The sequence below is a fragment of the Galleria mellonella genome, unplaced genomic scaffold (genome assembly GCF_026898425.1).
Source record: "Galleria mellonella isolate WM207_F2 unplaced genomic scaffold, CSIRO_AGI_GalMel_v1 utg172, whole genome shotgun sequence".
Classification (NCBI taxonomy): domain Eukaryota; kingdom Metazoa; phylum Arthropoda; class Insecta; order Lepidoptera; family Pyralidae; genus Galleria; species Galleria mellonella.
Window position 1 is genome coordinate 3,450,453 of NW_026442015.1, and position 21,811 is coordinate 3,472,263.

Genomic DNA, 21,811 nt, shown 5'->3' on the forward strand with positions numbered 1-21,811 from the left:
TATATCTATAAACTTAATTCAATTTTAGGAAACAGTGTGAACAACTTGCAATTTGCCGATGATTTATTAATTTATATAAAAGGAAAGAATATTATTGATATGCAATTAGTGTTAAATGAGTCATTAAAAAGACTTGAGAAATATTTTTCTCTTCTTTCCCTCGATATTAGTTTAACCAAAAGTAAAGTAGTTGTTTTTCATCAAGTTCATAAATATGTTCCATTAATGAATATTATATATAATAATCAAACTCTTCCAACAGACTGTAGCGTTAAATTTCTGGGGGTAATTTTTCATCAAAATTTAAAATGGGATCTATACGTTGATTGCTTAGTAGATCGTGCTTTAAGAGCCACTAATATAATAAGATCTGTAATTGGTCGTAACTGGGGAGCTGATCCTAAAATTATCCTTTTACTTTACAAATCTCTTGTTAGAAGTAATTTTGATTACGCTTTCTTTTGTTATGCCTCAGAACATAAATTAGTAGAAAAACTCGAAAAAATTCAAAATATGAATTTAAGACTTATTTTAGGTGCTATGTATACTTCTCCAATTATCTCAATGCAAGTAGAATGTAATTTGCCTCCTATCCTTCTTCGTTTCGAATACCTAAAACTCAAATTTCTCTTCAAAGTTTTTTCAGTTTCCAATAACCCACTCATACTCAAATTATTAAATTGCCCCATTTCTATGTTTTTGAATAAAACTATTGTCAATGATTTGAATTTACGAGATGAATATAACATCTATAGTAGTAAGATACTTCCTTGTTATAATGGCCTTTATGAGAGTAAGTTCTGTAAGATCAAAATTGTTATACGTAAAGACATAAAAGAAAAGCACGATATGTATGAGACTTTATCAGAATTTATTGACTACAGGCAGATATATACAGATGGTTCCAAAAATGCACTTAGCACTTCAGTGGCTTTTTACGATTTGTCAAATAGATTTGGTCACGGTTATAAAATTTCAACTTTGGCTAGTATTTACACAGCAGAAGCAAAAGCTATATTTTTAGCATTAGAATACATAGAAAAACAGGTACTATATTCGAAATGGATTATAATTACAGATAGTATGAGTGTTCTTATGGCATTAAAAAATAACACATTCATTTCATCATCAAACTACTTAATTCAAGAAATTCGTAATAAATATTATCATCTCTGTACTATATATGGAAAAGATATTATCTTCATCTGGACCCCTTCACATATTGGAGTGTTTGGGAATGAACAAGTAGACACTTTGGCTAAAATTATTAATTCAAGTGCTGCTCGTGTTCAAGATTTATCCCTTTGTTACTCAGATTGTAGTATTGGAATACATAAAATCGTTACAACTAAATGGCATTGGACTCAAATATTACAGACTAAAGGCAAATGGTACCGCAAAATTAATTGGCGTATTGGAAAACCGTGGTTCTGCAAAGGAAAGGACACAAACAGAAAATTTTACACCAATATTTGTAGATTACGAATCGGCCACGGACATTTCAACGAACACCTGCACCGAATGGGCATGATCGCTTCCCCATCATGCACATGGTGTAACTCAAATACAGCCCAATCTCTACATCACCTTTTTTTTGATTGCTCTGAATTTGTCATTCAAAGACACATTATGTTTGACGAACTTAGGATTATCTTCAAAAAACCCGAAAATATCCCGCACTCAATCCCGCTTCTCTTAAGATTTCCTTCTTGTTTCAAAGCTATTTTCACTTATATTACTACAACATTCAAGGAGCTATAAGAATACTTTTATTGAATTGCAAGACAATGATTTTTTATAATTATTTATTTTTAATTTGATAAATCCACTGGTTTAAGAAAACTCAAGAAAAGATATTTATGAAAATGTACTTACCGGATTTGACAAATGAAATATTGAAGATTATGACAATAATTGAAGCGACATTAGAAAAATAAAATTCCAGACAAATTATCTTTTTGAAGACTAGGCAGCATGGTCTCCGACCTTAGCCTGTTCCAAACGGAACAAACGTACTAAAAAAAAAAAAAACGTGACATAAAAAGTTGGTAGTAGGTACTTTCTTACAGGTACCATAATTGTAAACAAAAACAATAATTTTATAGGTATTTATTTTATTTAAATCTATTTTACGGTATTAAGTTATTAACCTTCAAATTTTAAAAATAATTTTGTAGTAAATATAATACGATTTGTATTTTTTGCATAAGTTTGTAGAATGCGGGTGAGTTTATATTATTATAAGGTTTAACATAGGAAATTATTATTTTTATCAGTACTTATTGACATTAATTTTATCTTATCAGTTTATTTAAAGTTTTCTTAGTTATTCTTTTTAGTCTGAGTAATATTTACGCGGTTCGGTGTCTATTTAATTATAATTGTAAATGAGATTTTAACACTGATTTTACTGAAATATATAGATAAGTATTAATATAATAAGGTACGTATTTTTTGGTAAATCGGTACTTACATCAGTTAATTGCATAAGTATAGTATTTTATATTAAAAAATTATAATATGTACCATGCTGTAGGGTGGATAAAAAAAAAAACATTTTTTAATGTTATTTTTATTTTATTTATTTTCATAACAAAAAAAATATGTAGTGTTGAAGATCAAGCACAAACTATTGAGAATTACATATCAATAGATAAATTGTAATTTCATGGGAATATTTCAAATACATATAAAATTTATATAATAATATAAAAAATATTTCAAAAATACATACATACATAACACAGTATATAATATAGTATATAAACAAGTGACTTAACTGTAAAAACCCTGCTCTAAACTGGCAAATATTTAATCCCTGTTATTTAAAAGTTGTTCATTCCTATCTCTATGAATTCCAGCTAATTATTCAATAAAAAAAATAAAAAAAAAATTGTACTGAAAATTATCTTGAATCCAAATAAAACTGTATGTAGTACTTAATTATACTTTGCAGAGGAAAAATAATTCAAATAAATGAATAAAAATATTATTTTCATGATTTTACTTCATATTCGAGTAATAAAAAATGTTTAATGTTACTATTAATGTAACTTAATACTTGACTTGTTCACAGTTTTTTTTCTATATTCACACTACATATTGAGTCATAGCTAAATGGTAAGTGGTTATTGAATTTATCCATATATCTATTTCACTGTATATTTTCAAATTTTATATGGAAGGGAGTGATTTATTTTGTTAATGATGTTTATCATCATCAGAAGATTATAAAAAAAAGCTATTGATGTTTATTATAGTACCTAATATGCTTTGTTACAGTATCGGAATATAACATTATTAAAACACATATATAGATTTGAATTTGTAAGAAGATTAAGCAATATGAATGATACAAAGAGGGTTGCTATATGTCAGATGACATCTGTGGCTGACAAGTCCACTAATTTGCAAGTAGTTAGTCAACTAATCAGTGATGCAGCCAAGGAAAATGTACAGGTTAGTAAATTTATATAAATTCATCATTATTATTTCAGTCAGTTTTATACACTACTCAATATAGGCTTTTTCCAATTCCTTCCACCAAGAGTGATCCACACTTTTCCCATCTTTAAACTCTCTCCTCCCCCTTCCTTAAACATGCCTATGAGCATTGCTATTTTTATGATTATTTTCCAAAGGAGGCTGGTTTCTTGAAAAGGTGCATAAGTACTCTCAGACATGTCTTTATGAAGCTTTGCTTGCATTCTGTGGTGGGCACTAGATGATTTTATGGCTCACCAAGTCCTCCCTTAAATACACCTATGCCTATGAGTATCTAACAGTAAAGCTATATGAAATATAGTAGAACATTTTCCTAATATTTAACACCATTTTTTAGTGCCCATGCATTATTGTAAAATATGTTACAGATGGTATTTTTCCCAGAAGCATGTGATTATATATGTGATAACAAAAAAGATGTAGTAGGCCAAGCAGAACCGATACTGACAGGCAATATTGTAAATAAGTATAGACAGCTGGCCGCTGAGCATAGTGTGTGGTTGTCTATGGGTGGAATCCATGAAAAGGTTTGTAGTTTTTGGATTGTTATTTCCTGGGAATTATTCCACTTTCAAAGGCGTGTGTTTCTATTATAATGTTCCAAGCAGAGTAAACAGTAGTTAAGGGATGATTTTGTATGGTATGCTTGATCAGGGTTTTTATATTTGCTATTTTTGCTGCGAAGCAGTAATTTTGTAGATTTAAATCTAATGTAATATATAGATATCTGGATTACAATGTTCAATTTTGTTTTTAAATGCAAAGTTATGGTTTTGAAAGTATGTTTTTTTCAAAATTTTAATTTTAGGATGAATCCAACCCAACAAAAATGTTCAATACGCATTTAATAATAGATGACAAGGGTAATATAGTACAATCATATAGGAAATTGCATCTATTCGATGTGGAAATACCCGAAAAGAATGTACGACTGAAGGAGAGTGACTTCTCAAATGCTGGTAGACATATTGTGACGCCAGTCGAGTCGCCGGTAGGAAGAATAGGTATTTTATTTTATTTTAATATAGTGTTTGACGATATGAAGCTTCGGAGGATAGGGATAGTTTTTTTTTTTTTTTTTGATGGGTGAAAATGGTATGGTAACCCCGCCTGCGCTAACGGGATACGCTGGCGGGGCACCAGTGAAGGGTGATCGATGAGAATGAAAACAGGCCAGTTAGCCCATCATGATGAATTCATCAGGAATGAACCATGATAGTTTCCAGGGGGAACCGCGAGGAGGTCGACCTGGTTGGGTATATTGCTAGCAATGGGATTCTCAGTCTCCATTACTAACAATCCCTTTCCCCCCGGATAGGGATAGTTAGTAATGGGAACTAGTGGCCTCATTGCTAGCAATATAGATAAAAATAATAGTGATTAATTTTTGTTGAATATGTCATTTGGGCTAATTGACTTGTGTTTTGTGTGCAGACATATCAGAGGGAGACTTTGTACAAAAGTCGATTGCTTGGGTATTTCTGTCCCATTTGTGTTTCAACCGTGAAGCAGTTGTGTTTGCATGGCTGTGTTTCGGTTTGAAGGATGAGATATGGCGTTAATTTACTGGATACAGAGGAATAACACCTGAGTCCTCAGGAATGGCAACGCATGGGAGGTATCATGGGCGAAACAGTATACTTTGTTATATCCATGGTACTGCTCACGTCTATAGGTGACGGTTACCACTTTCCATCAGGTGGACCGTTAGCTTGTTTGCCATTCTAAGTTGTATACTAATATTTCTTACTAGTACTCCGTTAGCGTATACCGATAACAGGCGAGTTAACAATCTATTATCATCCTATAAAAAGGTAAAAAAAAAACTACAGCACATTGGCACGTCTAGATGAAGATTGGCTGGCTATGTTAGTTGCGGCTTTACACGTACCATGGCCCAAATAAGAGAATAAATGTGAAAAAGGGAGTTCTATTTACATTTACGTTTTGGTATATTTATATATTTGGTTATCTTATATCATCTATAGAAAGTCAATTACGTGTTATTAGCCGATTTAAAAAAGGAGGAGGTTCGCAATTCAATTGTATTTTTTTCATTTATGAACAGATAGGGAATTTTTTTGAAAGGATGTACTTTGGTCCCATAAAATTTTTATCAAAATCAGTTCAGTAGGTTTTTATTAAAAACAACTGGTTTTGCTACGATCGACATCTGTGTTTTGTTTTTGTGAAACAAAATCTACAAGTTAGTTTGTTTAATTCTGCTCTCATTAGTGTATGTACTCATTGTGTCTGAAGGAAGACTAGGTTTTTTTTTAATGGGTTAAAAATGGCATAGTTACGCCGCCTGCGCTATCGGTTTACACTGGCGGGATACCAGTGAGAGGTGATAGGTGACGATGAAAGCAAGTCAGTTAACCCATCGTGGTGAATTCAATGATAAATTAGTCACGAGTTTCAAAGGGGAACCGCGTGGAGGTCGACCTGATAGGATATATTGATAGCAATGGGGGCTAATCTTTCTATAACAAATAATCCCTTCCCCTCGGAGACTCTAGGTTTTTTTCCAATATTATTTGGTTCGCGATTAAGGAAAAAGGAGACTAGGTTAGGACTAGGTTTCAAGTCCTAAATATGCCAGAATTTGAACATATTTTCCAAACTAATACTTGAAATACACGTATTGCAGGCATGGCTATCTGCTATGATATGCGATTTCCTGAGCTCAGCACATCACTCAGTATAATGGGCGCTGAAATACTGACGTTTCCTTCGGCCTTCACTCAGGCGACTGGCGCGGCTCATTGGCATGTACTACTCAGGTATAGACATAGTGTTACTATCTACTATTACGTAAAGATTACCATTTTCCATTAAACCATTAGCTTGTTTCCCAGTATCTGTTTCAATTTTAGTATGATTTAATAGAATTCATGTATTTTTTTTAATGGATGATAATGATATGGTAACCCCGCCTGCGCTAACGGGATACGCCGGCGGAGCACTAGTGAAGGGTGATAGATGAGAATGAAAACAGGCCAGTTAGCCCATCATGATGAATTCATCAGGAATTAACCATGATACTTTCCAGGGGGAACCACGAGGAGGTCGATATTGCTAGCAATGGGATTTTTAGTCTCCATTACTAACAGTCTCTTTCTCCCCCATTTCATGTATTACTTAACGTAGCCAAGTGTAACATTTAACAGATCGAGAGCAATAGAGAACCAATGCTACGTCATCGCGGCAGCCCAAACCGGCGAGCACAACGCAAAGCGGCGTTCATACGGGCACGCGATATGCATAGACCCTTGGGGGGAGGTGGTGGCCGACTGCGGGGACTCTTCTCCCACTTACAAAGTGGCCGAGATATCACCCCGCAAACTGGCTGATGTGAGACGGAATATGCCTGTTTTTCAGCATAGAAGGTACTAAAAGAAAAAATGTTTTCCCATAATCTAATATTGTATTAATAAACGTAATTAAATTAAAACCGATAGAAATATTTAAAATATGTTTTCCTTTTATTCACAGACGTGACGTCTATTCACTTTATACCCTAAGCCTCCGCAAGAGCGTCCTACCAGAACACAATGAGACACCAAGTATTGATGAGAAGCCAACCGACTGCACCACAGACGAGGAGTGTAATGTGTTTGGCCATGTTCGAGTGCCCAACAGCTGCATTTTCTACAAATCCAAATTGTCGTATGCGTTCGTCAATTTGAGGTAAAGTTTAGTGCTTGTTCCAGTGTTTTATTACTGTTCTTTTATCTCTCCATTCTAATACCAGGAAAACATTTTCCTGGCATTAGAATGGAGAGATTTGAAATAGAGCTAGAATGGTAATAGTAGGTAAATATATATTAATTGTATATATTTTTTTTTCATTTAAGAGTTTTCTCTTGTCAGTGCAACAAATTCATGCATCTTCTTCCAGCCAGCTCTGTCCCAGGCCATATCCTTGATCTCCCTATACGACATGACACCTAGTATTTCTTTTATCTGTCCCATGTAGTTATTGCTTGGTCTTCCTCTTCCTCTTTTGCCCTCTATTTTCCTTCTATTATTGTTAATTATTCTTATTATTAATTACTAATTTTATTATTAATTATTAATTTTATTATTAATTATTTCTCTTTATTGGTTAAAAAAATTACAGTAGTAAACTTAGTAAAAATACAAAGAAGAAAATTACAAGAAAAGCTTCACTAAGAAAACAATGAACGGTCTTATTGCTAAAACGGATCTCTTCCAGGCAACCTTTGAATGGAGAGGAGTAATTATAAACACTTTTGTTGAAGGCCCGATACAAGTCTGTCTGTTTTAAAATACCTATAGTGATATAATACATGCAATAATGTGGGTATCTCTGCACATCCTAAACGTTGATTGGTAGAGAATGCTTGTAGCATTAAGTCCGCCTTTTGTACCACATTTTATTGGTCAATAAAGTTTAAATAATTATGTAAATGTACATTTTAGCTTCCTGATACATAGATAAATAAATAAATAAATAAAAATATAAAAAAATACAACCGAATAAGGAACATCGTCCTTTTTTAAAATCGGTTAAAAAGCAAAATTCACGACGAAAAAAGAAACTGTTAATATGCCAGTGAGCTATCAGTTTCTCGTGTTACAGATGCGTGATACCCGGCCACGTGCTAGTGGCGCCCATTCGCATGGCCGAAAGGAACAAAGACCTGTCTGATGAGGAGGCGGAAGACTTTTATCGGACGGTCAGAACTGTTCAAAAGGTATACCAAGTAGATTTATATAGGTATTCTAGCGATTCGTGATTCTTAATGATTCGTGTATAAAGTATTCTATGTGCTAAGTTAGGACATCGATAATACACTAGTCACAAAAATTAAAGGATATAAAAAAATTCCAAATTTTTGAGTGATATTCAACAAGCTGTAACTCTGAGCAAAATGATGGTACAGCAAAAAGAAAAAAAGCAAATTGTAGCTCCAAGTGTCTAGTTTTCAAACATGACCATAAATATTTTTTATCATGTTTGGGTCTGAAGTATCGACTATATCGACGATATATATGGACACGTGGAGGTCGACCGGATGTTTTACTAGTATTGAGGTATAACCACTTCCTTACTAGCAAACCTTTTTCCCCGAACATCAGTAGTTAAGGTTTCACTTTGTATTTTGTTTTAGTTAATGGAGAAGGTGCACAATACAGAATCGTGTACAGTGACTATACAGGACGGGCCCGACGCTGGACAGACCGTGAAGGTATGACTTACGAGTTTTTATTATTTATTCATTTTATTGAGGGAGGAGTCGATTGCTTGGGTACCTCTGTCCCATTCGTGTTTTAACCGTGAAGCAGTTGTGTTTGCATGGCTGTGTTTCGGTTTGAAGGGTCGGATATGGCGTGAATTTACAGGGTACAGAGGAATAACACCTGAGTCCTCAGAAATGGCAACACATGGGGGGTATCATGGGCGAAACATGTTATATCCATGGTACTGCTCATGTCTATAGGCGACGGTTACCACTTTCCATCAGGTGGGCTATCAGGTTGTTTGCCATTTTAAGTTGAATAAAAAAAAAAATTATAAAAATAATAATACTCGGTTTATTTTGTGAAATAAATATTTTTTTTTGTTACAGCATCTCCACTGTCATATAATGCCAAGAAAAAAAGGAGACTTCATAGAAAATGACCTTATATATTTGGAATTGGCGAAACATGATCAGTGAGTTATTAAAGAAATATATTTATTCATTAGAAGATATTAAGGTTGGCAATGAGCGGTGACCATGTTTCTTTCATGTAGTGGCAAGGTAGTGTGGACCATTGGGGGGAGAAGGGATTTTTAGTAATGGAGATTTGTTAGTTCATTGCTAGCAATATACCCTATCAGGTCGACCTTTATACGGTTCCCTCTGGAAACCATTGTCATTCATCTGGAAAACATGTTCATCCCAACTGTGCTGCTCATCCTTATCATCTTTTACCGCTACCCCGCTAGTGTATACCGTTAGTGAAGGCGGTATAACCATTCCATTATCATCCATTAAAAAAAAGTGTGTTCTAAATCAAACAATAAAACAATATAATTATTTTTCAATTAATCATTGTTTTTTTTTATGCAATTTAAAAAGGCAAACAAGTTGTCGGTCCGCCTTGTGGATAGTGATAACCATTTGACTACTGAATATACTGTGACGTCCACGATACCTTTCAATGTAGTTATTAGATTCTGAATTATGAAATTGTATTTTCTTTTGTGCTTTTATATATCAAAGAAGCTGACGGCCCACCGACGGAGCAAATAGTATCCGTCGTTAATCCTCGACGTTCGGAATGCAAATGAGCGGGAGAATCATAAAACAAAACTATTCAAATATGCTTGTATTTAAGTTTACTGGAATAAAAAAATGTTCTTATTATTATTATTTTTTATACAACTTAGAATGGCAAACAAGCTGACGGCCCACCTGATGGAAAGTGGTAACCGTCGCCTATAGACATGAGCAGTACCATGGACATAACAGAGTATACTATTTCACCCATAATACCCTCATGCGTTGGCCTTCCTGAGGACTCAGGTGTTATTCCTCCGTACCCAGTAAATTCACTGCCATATCTCACCCTTCAAACCGAAACACAGCCATGCAAACACAACTGCTTCACGGTAGAAACACGAATGGGACAGAGGTACCCAAGCAATCGACTTTTGTACAAAGTCTCTCCCTTAAAAATAAATAAGAAATTTCAAATTAAAATATTATATTATATTCAGGTTCAAAAGAGGTCACCCATCGAAGCCGCCAAGGAGTCTGGAAGAAATGAGGACAGAAGCGGAATTGTTGAGGAATGAATTGGATAAAATGCTTAACGAAGACAAAGTTTCTAGTAGATAAATGTATTACAGAATAAAATGTAACTAGTGTCGAAAAACTCAAATTTGACGTACCTCTATATAGTGGTACTTTGTTTTTATATAATTTGTATATAAATAAGTATAATATGTATATTTGTAAATATATAGCTGTTACAGCCCATTGCTTAATAATATATTTTTTTTTTATTAATAAAGTGTGTATATAATTGGATAATGGGAATTTAATGGGCTTACAGTGTTTGTCGTTTCTGACAATTGTATTGATTTCATCTGGAATATTCTTCTGGATTTGTATGGTGCTTATATAGTAAGTTCATTAAATTCCTGTTATATAGTTTCATATATGGTTATAAATAGTTTTTTAGAAAAAAATAATAAGAAATTAATCTGCACACGTTAGAACCTAAATGGCTGCGTACAGTGCGGTGTAAAATGCTCAGGTTTTTGAATGACCTCATTGCCGAGATTTTTTCTAGAGTCTACAGTATGGGGCTTTTCAAAAAGGTTGTATTAAGGTGTTCTCGAGGTCGGCAACGCGCGCGTGACACTCCTAGTGTTACAGGCGTCTATAGGCTACAGTGACCATTTACCATCAGACGGATTGTAAATATACCACGTAAGTGGTTTAAAAAAGTAATAATAGTATGGACTGGCTGCCATGAAAATCGTAAATAACATAATACTTTATACTAAACTTATGAAATAATGCATTTTATCATTAACAATAGAAAATGTCACAGACCTCCGACTAACATTGCAGTAAAATACATTGATACCTATCTTTTAAACCGTTCATAGCTGTTTTAATATTATTATTTTTTTATTATTTTTTATGTTTTTTAAAAGTTTGTTTATTATGAATTATTGGTTCAATTTAGATGGAATACGGTATTGAAATTATAGCTAGTGAGATTGAACCTGAAAGATACAAAAAATGTCTTATTTGAAAACTATCTAGTGATGGTAAATATCATTAACAACCGACTTCTATTTCATGATATTCAAAATAAAGACAAAATAAAATAATGTTTTATGATACAAAACGATATAGACCATAGGGAAATATTGGTTTAATTCAACTAAAAATAACGATACATTGGTATTATTACAGACAATAGTAGTTAGAAAGGGAATGTCACAATCTTAAGTCAATAATAGAAAAACAAACCAGTATTTGTAAAGAGTTTCGTATACTACATTTTATTCATTTTACAGAGTGTGAACTATCTTATATGTATTTGTTATTATATACCTTTATTTATAAAAACTAAAATCTACAACACTGTTTTGTCACTCAAAGAAAGTCCACGAGAGAAGACAAAGTCGAAATAATTGTCGGAAGCGTCAAACGGTAGGTTAATAAAATTCTCGTTGTACATGTGTGTGGATCAAGAGAAAATCTTATTTCTTTTAGTTTTAGATCTAAAGACACACGACGCACGAAGTAACGTCAAATCTCTCATCAAATCCATTTTAGCTGTTAATGTGTTTTGCCACTTTTTTCAAATTGAGAATTTAGCGTAAAAGGAATAGATAAAAAAGTTCAGTATCCAAAATAATTTTATAAAAGATTTGACGGTTTTATGAATAAGGGGTTAGCTTTTATTAGATTCAATATTGCAGTTTACATACCCGTTTTCGTAGATATGAAATGTTTACAGTTTACGTAATATTCACTGTCTCTATATATGAGATTTTATTGCCGGAAAAAAATATAATAAGTTTTTTTGTTTATATATACTTTACCAAATTTTGAGTAACAGTATTGATACGACGAGACTGGTACTGACGTATATTTCTACTACAACTAAGTATATTAACAGGTAAAAATGATCTTATCTCTCGCTACCCGCCGTAGTCCGGCGGATGGAGAGCAGTGAGAGATCGTGGGAAGCAATGCTCGTCTTGTGCGATGCCGTCATGTCGCAGAAGGAGGCGGCTGAAAGGGAGCGGGAGAATGCCACTCTCGCACCGTCAATCCGCCGCAGACGAGTCAGACGCAGAAGAAGGGGCGTGCCCAGTTACGCCCCTCCTCCTTCCCCACTGGAGCCGGGGTGATACCTGTGGGAAGGTATTGTCCCAATGGTCCTGGGGGATGTGCTAATATACCGGCGCATCCCCCGAGTGGTAGGGTGAGCACGCCATCCACCCTATCTTGAAAGAGGAGACCTGCTCTTACCATCAGGGGGCGGGTCGCTGCCGTCGGAGACGTGGTGAGTGCGAAAGCGAACCCATGTCTCCGACATATGGCACCTCGAGGGTATATCGTCTGGTTTTTGGTGGGTACACCCCCACCTTACGGGGGGACTCCCACAGTACCCATTCACCTCCCACAAGGTGTATGGGTCTGCATAAAGCATTTTCCAGACGTTAAAAAAAAAAAAGGTAAAAATGATCTTAAATACTAAATAATAAACTAAGGAAACTATGATAGAAATAATCATCATATCATTCTTTAACTTTCTACTATTAAACATAAGCCTCCTTATGATGTTTTAAAAAAGAGACTGTTACCCATTCCTTGCTCTCTCTGTCATCTCTTACGACACCCACAGTAATGGAAGGGGTGGCCTATTCTATGCTTGAACCACGGCCAAAAGATAGAAATAGTGGAGTGATATATTAACTCAGTACGTGTAGTGCTACATTGGTAATAGACAAGTTTTTTACTGTACTGCATGCTATTACATAAATCATCATTTCAGGCATTATTCGTCCACTGCTTACCCCATAGAATGCCATAAAGAACGGTCCTGAGCTACCATTTAACCTTTAAACAGTGCGTATTTTTTTTTATACAACTTAGAATGGTAAACAAGCTGACGGCCCACCTGATGGAAAGTGGTAACCGCCGCCTATAGACATGAGCAGTACCATGAACATAACAGAGTATACTGTTTCGCCCATGATACCCCCCATGTGTTGCCAGTCTTGAGGATTCAGGTGTATAACAGTATAACATAGATATGACATTAAAATTAAATATTTTATTAAATTCGAGTTGATGAAAATGAATTAATTCCTACACCTCCCTACTTATACCTACAATCCAGCAAATGAGGTGAAAGGAACAAACTTCATTATGGCAATCGAGTTTGCAGCGAAAAGGTCGCGTCTATCACATTACACGGAATAGTATGTGAGAACTTGGCGCTGGTCGATATTTACTCTTGGGCACTTTACAAATTAGATTTGCCTGATCAAATTAAATTTCCAGAAATATTTGTTTGTTTTTATCTTAAATTTTATTGTAAACAAATCACAAGGGTCCAAAAGTTTGTAGATACTTATATGCATATTCACTTTTCTTCGAAAATGAGGCAGCGGATGGATGTTAATGATGAATAAATTGTATACAAAAAAAAAGTCCTCCAGACTTGTTCATGAGTTACAGGCGTCCATAGGGTACTTAACGTAACTTTTTTTTACCATTCTATGGCCCACATGATTGTTTGCCATTATAGTAATACAAAAAAAGACGGAAATGCAATGGTAGCTCCATTTGCATTATCGATACACGCTGGTGAGGTAGCAGTGTAGGTAAGGATGAGGTCAGGTTAACTGGTCCATCATGACGTATTCGCCAGGAATTACCCACGATGATTTCCATGGATCCCGACAATGTATTGGTTGATCTGATAGAGTTAGTTTTTTTCTTAATGGAACATAATGGAATGGTAACTCCACCTATGCTATCAGTACACGCTGGCGAGGCACCAGTGGAAGATAGTAGGTGAGGATAAAAGCAGGTCAGTTAGACCATTGTGAAAAAATAAATAACAATTAAACACGAAGGTTTCCAGCGGGAACCGCGAGGAGGTCGACATAAATTAAAATTTCATCAATCATTTTTATTTAAATAGATTTGTTTACAAGCATTTTTAAATGATCTTTTTTTAAATCTATCTTAGTCATGAGCGACTGAAGCGAGCGTGAGCTTGACTGCTCGCCTCGGCGCGCTGAGTGCCAGCTGTAAGCGCTTGCTTTGCTTGCTTATATATTTTTCTTATAAAATTATAATTTTATATTCATATTAATTTTAATTTAATAAAATTAATATGGAACATGTATGTAAATTCTTAGGTTTAAAAATAATAAATCAGAATCAGTTCAGAAAACCCATAAATATTGCGTAACACAAAATAAACACGGTTGGTTTGAGGAATTTCCTTTCACTGAAGTGGATCGGCAACTGGGGCAGTTTACAGAACCCATTTTCAATAACATTATGACAAAAGCAGTGACGGAAATTCGTTTACTCTTTATTATTATTAATTAAAATGTCGAATCATTTCTAAAACAGAAAATCAATTCTTCAAACAAATATATCTAAAGTCTTTGTATAAATTATGTTACAATGGTCTATAATTTACATTTTATTTGTAGGACTTCACCATAGATATAGATTTAGATAGATGGCGTAACTGTTTATAATTTGCATGTCATTATTTAGCCTAAATTAGTCTAATTGACTTCGGCTATACTTCGATTTCGTGAATACATGGTAATTTTTCATTATAGAACAATATAGAATTCCGAAATGCAAGGAATGGTTGCGCATTACAAGTATTTGTAACATTAAATTTTAGGAAGGGTTTAGTTTTTTTATACCACTCAAGTGGCAAACAAGCATACAGCCCATCTGATGGCAAGCGGATATCGTAACCTATGAACGCCTGCAATACCATAGGCATTATGCGCGTTGTCGACGCTGAAGAAACCTCCTTATCCCATTTTTGAAGACCCCATGCTGTAGTTTTTTGCAAAAATCTCGAATAAGATTTTAGTGTAAGGAGTTTGTTGTATTGAAAAAAAAAATAGAGTCCCACACTGGCTTCGCATATTAGGTTTATATGTACAATATAAAATTTATTTGACTTTTTGGCTACTTGATTATGAAATTAATTTAATAATAAAAGTTTAATTAGTGTAAAATTGTATGCAATAATGTATATAAATATGACTGATTGTATCTACATACAAATATTTCGTAAAAATATGTAAATGACAGTGAAATTTGTATTAAAATCCCTTGTGCACGATTTAAGAATAAATAAGCGGAGAAACAGACGGACGCGAATAGCGACGAGTCGTTTAAGCATAATTGAGTAACAAATATTTAAATATCTTTATATGCTTTCACATTATAATATTAGTAAAATATAGTGATACCGCATTTTGTAATATCGAGACAAAATATATCATGTTGTTTAATAACGTCTTTAGTTTTCATATAAATTAGGGTACTTGAGTTTATCTTTAGGTATCAAAGTCTGTGGGCTATTCAGACTTAGCCCCAATCTTGTTAATAGAGGTTTGTTGCCCCGACTAATGGAGAAAACGACCATGAATGCTAACTTCTAACAGTCGGTCCATAGATCGATACGTCCTATACGACCTATTAATAAATAATTAACAACAGCCCTACGAAAGTTCCCGAAATATAGGTCCTTGTTCTAGTGACATATGGACGTATCTTACTAATTTAATAAAATTGTAACTAGATGATGTTTGTATATAGATATAAAAAATATATATATTAGGGATCTTAAAAGAGCTGTAGAAGTATGACTTCACAACCAATATGTTCAGAGTTTTTGTCTGTCAGTCTGTCTGAATATTTGTTTTGGCATCACGCGAAAACATGTACTAGACAGTTGTATTCCTGAATGTTTAATTTAAAATCTGGTGTACGTTTTATCACATTAAAGTCATTTTACGACATCCTATTACCAGAAGGAGACTTTGTACAAAAGTCGATTGCTTGGGTACCTCTGTCCCATTCGTGTTTCTACCGTGAAGCAGTTGTGTTTGCATGGCTGTGTTTCGGTTTGAAGGGTGAGATATGGCAGTGAATTTACAGCGTACAAAGGAATGGTACCTGATTCCTCAGGAATGGCAACGCATGGGGGGTATCATGGGCGAAACAGTATACTCTGTTATGTCCATGGTACTGTTCATGTCTACAGGCGACGGTTACTACTTTCTATTAGGTGGGCCGTCAGCTTGTTTGCCATTCTAAGTTGAATAAAAAAATCCACGCGTACGAATTTGCGGACATAAGTTTAATAAATAAAAAGAGTGCGTCATGCCCTTTGTCGTTGAAATGTGGGCGAAATCAGTTCTAATTATTCTTAAGACCGTAATAAATCATGAACGTCTCAGAAGTGCAGTGCGACGAATCTTGAACACGTGTCTCTCCCTATTAGAAGAGGATAATAGTCTACTATTACCACACTGATCAGGCGGCTTAGTATAATAGTTTTCTTTTTTTTTGTAGTGGTACGAGAACACATTATATACCAGAGGGAGACTTTGTACAAAAGTCGATAGCTTGGGTACCTCTGTCCCATTCGTGTTTCTACCGTGAAGCAGTTGTGGCGTGAATTTTCAGGGTACAGAGGAATAACATCTGAGTCTTCAGGAACGGCAACGCATGGGGGATATCATGGGTGAAACAGTAGGTATACTCTGTTATGTCCATGGTACTGCTCATGTCTATAGGCGATGGTTACCACTTTCCATCAGGTGGGCCGTCAGCTTGTTTGCAATTATAAGTTGTATAAAAAAAAACCCTTATTTGTCTCTTATGACATCCTGTAAACCATATTGTCCTTGTGTCCTCAGGATAGTGTAGTCACACGAAGAGATATTATAAAAAAGGAGTAAAGTTTATATTTTTACTCAAAATTATTCAGAAATGTTTGGAAATTTTATGTTCGACATAGACAGATATAGACATTGTCAGACTTATTGCGTAACTCCGTTACATTGATCCGATCGTAACTATGGATTGAAGGTGGCGCCCTCTAGTGTTGAGAGTATCTAGCCGCTTTGTCAGACTCTCTATCTCCATTTTAAGCTCACGTAATTAATGGTTGTAATCTTATAAAATAAGCACCAATTGCCTTCGCCTTTAAAAGTATTAGAATTTTTAATAATGTTTACTGTTATCGAAGATTTACTTGGATGGATATTTCAAATTAACGCACTATTTTCTTGTATCAACATCATCATCATGTCAGCTGTTAACTGTCCACTGCTGAACATAGGCCGACCTCTATTGGGGGGCTTTGTCAGTAGTTGCCACACTTGGCAGGAGGACTGGCAACCACAGGTAGGCTTTGGTAATGTTTTAAGAGGGACGCTGCTGCCCATCTCTCGAGCATTAAGTTCCCTTAGATACCCACGAGAAAGGAAGGGGTAGTCCATTCTATGCCGGGACCACAAGGGATATTGGTGTATGTAAGGATTGATAACGAGTTCAAACTCGTTATCTTAGAGGTATAACTTGGGCTAACGACTACGTCGTCCTCAATGTAATGTTAAAGCGAGTTATCTGTGATAAGTACTATCCTTTATCTAAGTGTACGAATATTGTACTGTAATTCATACAAAGCTTTGAAAAAGGAACGTTTTTATTCATCGAGATATTTTTATTGGTTTTTGTAAATAAGTCAATTATTTGTCTTATTTCTTTTAAGTACTTATATGAAAACATAAATTGTCAAAAAAAAATAGACCACAATTTCCAATTGCTACTTACTACTTTTTTTTTAAACGAGTTACCAAATTAGTGTAGCTTTCATTGGACTTAAACTACGATGGATAACCCTTCCGTAGCCAACCTCACTAAATACTACCCATTAATCAAAATCAGTCGAGTAATTTATTTCATGTTACCTTTTCTCTACAAAAATGATCACTAAAGTTCATGTAATTATATATGTAACATTGTAATATATTGTAGTTACATATTAACTTACTCGACTGACCTTTTTTTTAATGGGTGACAATGGAATGGTAACCCCACCCGCGCTATCGGTATACACTGGCGGGGCACCAGTGAAGGATGACAGGTGAGGATGAAGCAGGTCAGTTAGCTCATCGTGACGAATTCAACAATCAACAACAACAATCCCTTTCCCCCCAAACTCGAATGGACTAGTCGATATTTGCACAGTCTCCTACACTTTGTACAAATATTTTCTCCATTGGTACCTACCTCTGTCTCAATCATAAAACAGCAGTACTAGTAATGTTGTCTTTCATTTTGAAAGAAGGAATTCATAGTGAATAAATAGCCTTGTAGCCATCATAGAATGGGCCACCCCTTTCTTTCCCGTGGTAGTCGTAATAGGAGACTAAAGGAATTTGATGGTTGAGGAATGGGTAGCAGCGTTCCTCTTAAAATATCATCAAAGCCTAACTGCAGTTGCCGATTCACCCGCTAAGCGTGGCAATTACTGGCAAAACTCTACGGTAGAGGGAGGCCTATGTTCAGGAGTGGACAGTTAAATTAAATAAATAAATGAACAAATGAAATTCCCTCAAAGAATGATAGGTACAGATAGTGACAATTAGTGCTATTTATGTTTATAGGTGACGGTTACTATTTTCACTTCGACGGATTATGAGGTGGTTTTTCATTTTAAGTGCATACAGTAACCGAAAATTTGAAAAAGTTGATCTAAATGGTAAGTAAGTAAATATGTAATGTAACAATTAGTCTATTACCTTAAGATTGTCTTGAAAAGATTGCTCTCAGCAATAAGACCGCCTTACTGTACTTATACAATTGTATCGTTGAGTTTGTAAATTGCTTTGCTTATTTCCTATATTGTATAATGCAAATAAAGTATACTCATTCATTCATTCATGTAAGTTTATCATAGCTTTACAAAAAAAATTTGAGTCCACATTTGTTCATTGTTAAATAAAAGCCTTTCTCATACATTATCTAATTCCTTAAAATCTCTGTGATATTATTTTATTTTTCTCATTTTAGATGTAATGATGAGATCAGTACACTTGATTAAACTTTGACTTTAACCATCTATTGAGGTAGTCAATGTCAAGGCTATTTAAAAAAAATTAAGAACTGGGTTCTTGTGGATAGGGCTTCATCCATCAACCTATCAATCTACTGTTCAGCCAGTCTCTTTTTATCTCGATGTGACAGGCCACTAGCTACAACTAGCTGTTTTCCGGTCTTCTCGTTTGTCGCCTAAAATGAAAAAAAAAAAAAAAACAAATCACTATGATGAGGCCAGATATAAGTCATCTCATATTATCTTATATTTCTTTCATATTAAAATATACTCACGATTATAACCTTTTATTTTGAAGTAGGTGAAAAGTAAAAAGCAATTTGATGCAATTATGTCACGTTCAGGAGTGGCAACGACTAGGGGCATTATGGGCGTGACCATATACCTACATAATAACACGTGATATCACCAATGTCGTATCTGTATATAAATGGGACACGAGCAGTTATGTATCACTATTTTACGATTTCGTAAATATATATCTGATAGAAAAAAACCACGAAATATATATATATATATATATAAAATAAAAAAATAACGAGATTGATTATTTTTTAAAGGTTCATAATAATCCAATCAAGGCTTTTAAGGAAAGAACATGTAATATAGACAAAATAATTCTGACGACTCAGTAAAACTTCGCTCTACGAAGTAAAAAACACGATTGCGCTACCATACATGAATTATTAAAAAAATATATAACGAGAGCCACTCGGAATGATATAAGGATTTTTTCTAACGATACTCCATATATTCAGCTCTGCTTGGGCATTTAAAAGTTAAGTTGGAATAAAAAACTCACGTACATGAACCTTGGAAAGATTATAGTCCTTTTTTGGCAATTATATTAAAAAACAGCCACTTTAATCATGCCAAAATTAATATGGAATCAATACGAAAGTATCTAAATATTATCGATTAAAAAGGATTATCAAAATTTATTAAATTTGCCAGTGAATTGGCAAATAGAAATTATTTTCAATGCCGCTTAAGTTTGTTTTTTCAAAAGTAATTTTTAGGTTGTTTATTTTATTTATATTTGACAACTTTGATAGCTTATATTTTTTTTCTACATCTTAAGTTAAGGATAGTAAACGGTTTGAATTCTTTTTCTACGTTCCTATTTACTGCTACTGTAAGTGCTAAAAGTTGTCATTCCAATTTGTCAAAATAATATTGTCCTAAAATTTATAAGATACGATTTATAATTTCGTTAGGAGTTTCTTGTTGTTATAAATGAATCCGTACGTGTATTTTAAATAATAATGTATATACTATTTATTATATTAAAAATACATAGTAAAGAACGCAAGCCACACTTAAAAGCGGTGTCCTGAAAGTCTGAAAGCTATCACGCAGTGACGGTTTGGTCTTTACTGAAGGCAGTCGTGTACAGCCTTCGTCCTTAAGCGCGCAATTTTCGAAATTCAAAAGTTCTGAAGTGTGAAAAAGTGTTTGTGTTTAGTTTCCTATTATATTCTATAAAGTGTTGTGTTTCTGGAGTGTAGTGTAATTATTTGGTGTATTGAGGTTTTATTTTAAATTATGGATTTGTGTGAACTCATGGCTGATTAACTGAAGGCTTCAGAGATATAAGGTACGGTACCTTTGTCATATCTATTTTTAGGGGTTTAACGGATTAGGTAGTAAAATGTGGGGCTATGAGCGACGTGCAACGTGCTTTAATAGTTATTATCATTTATTGGATAATGGCATGGTATTATTTTATGCTATGTTTAATAGTATATACAAATGTAATTTTTTAATTTATGTGGTTCACAGGATAGACGAAAAATAACTTTATTATAGTGATTTTGGTTGAGCCGACGGACATATCGTCATATCTAAATTCCGGTTATTTTTTTTATATCATAATTGGATTATTAAAATATTAAAAAAATATTAAATCCATACAGCCGTTCTTGTCATGCGTTTAACAAAGAACGATATTTAATTTTTATTTAATAATACGGCAAAAAATAAGAGTCGTTGTTGTTTCAACTCCTACTAGTCTCTTCTTCTGGTAAGATATGCTTGTATTTCTCTTATTTTTTGTAGAAATATGAGGTTTACTGCCACGACTCGATCTTCGTGTTAGTAAGTTTGAATCTCGCTAACAATACGCGTGAAAAAATATTTTTCATGCAAACCAATTTGAATTCTATCAGTAGTTAGTGAAAATGTAATTTTTGCTTAGTGTAGTGTAGTGTGTTTTAAATGGTAAATGTAGTGCAGACAATGACGTTGAATAAACATGTTAAACTACGTCAGTGAGGACGTTTCGAAGCGAAATTTAAAAGCAAAGATGCTACTTTGTGAAGAATACTGATGTAAAACATCGTTAATATTTGATAGTAATATTTAAGGATGTATATAAAATGATATTTATGTATTACTGTACTACAAAAATAAGGAGATTATCGATTTTTTTTGTGTGCATAATAGTACGCAATATCTTTGTCAATTATTCTAAATACACTAATTTACTTTTTTATTTATTTATTAGATCAACTGGGTAAGCTTTACAGTCTCAAAATACGCTCACAGGAAAGCATCAGTACAATAACACATACTTTATAAATATAATTAAAAGGAATAATATTTATAAGATTAAAATACTATAAAACCACACAACAATAAT

The 21,811-nt window shown here is 34.0% G+C and overlaps 1 protein-coding gene across 6 annotated transcripts; it reads left to right on the forward strand.

Moving 5' to 3' along the window:
* Positions 1-2,031: 2,031 nt before the first annotated feature.
* LOC113514345 (nitrilase and fragile histidine triad fusion protein NitFhit) lies at positions 2,032-10,512 on the forward strand. 6 transcript variants are annotated; one of them, XM_031908282.2, is made up of 12 exons: positions 2,032-2,105; positions 3,077-3,120; positions 3,283-3,459; positions 3,873-4,031; positions 4,313-4,508; positions 6,155-6,287; positions 6,675-6,893; positions 7,000-7,194; positions 8,111-8,225; positions 8,643-8,720; positions 9,102-9,187; positions 10,238-10,512. In XM_031908282.2, the coding sequence occupies exons 2-12, from the start codon at positions 3,118-3,120 to the stop codon at positions 10,356-10,358; spliced, it is 1,482 nt and encodes a 493-aa protein (XP_031764142.1). In that variant the 5' UTR covers positions 2,032-2,105; positions 3,077-3,117; the 3' UTR covers positions 10,359-10,512. The 6 variants fall into 6 exon arrangements, with proteins under 6 accessions (XP_031764142.1, XP_026754213.1, XP_031764141.1 ...); XM_026898411.3 differs by lacking the exon at positions 2,032-2,105 and adding an exon at positions 2,109-2,224; XM_052893120.1 differs by lacking the exon at positions 2,032-2,105 and adding an exon at positions 2,322-2,443.
* Positions 10,513-21,811: the final 11,299 nt, after the last annotated feature.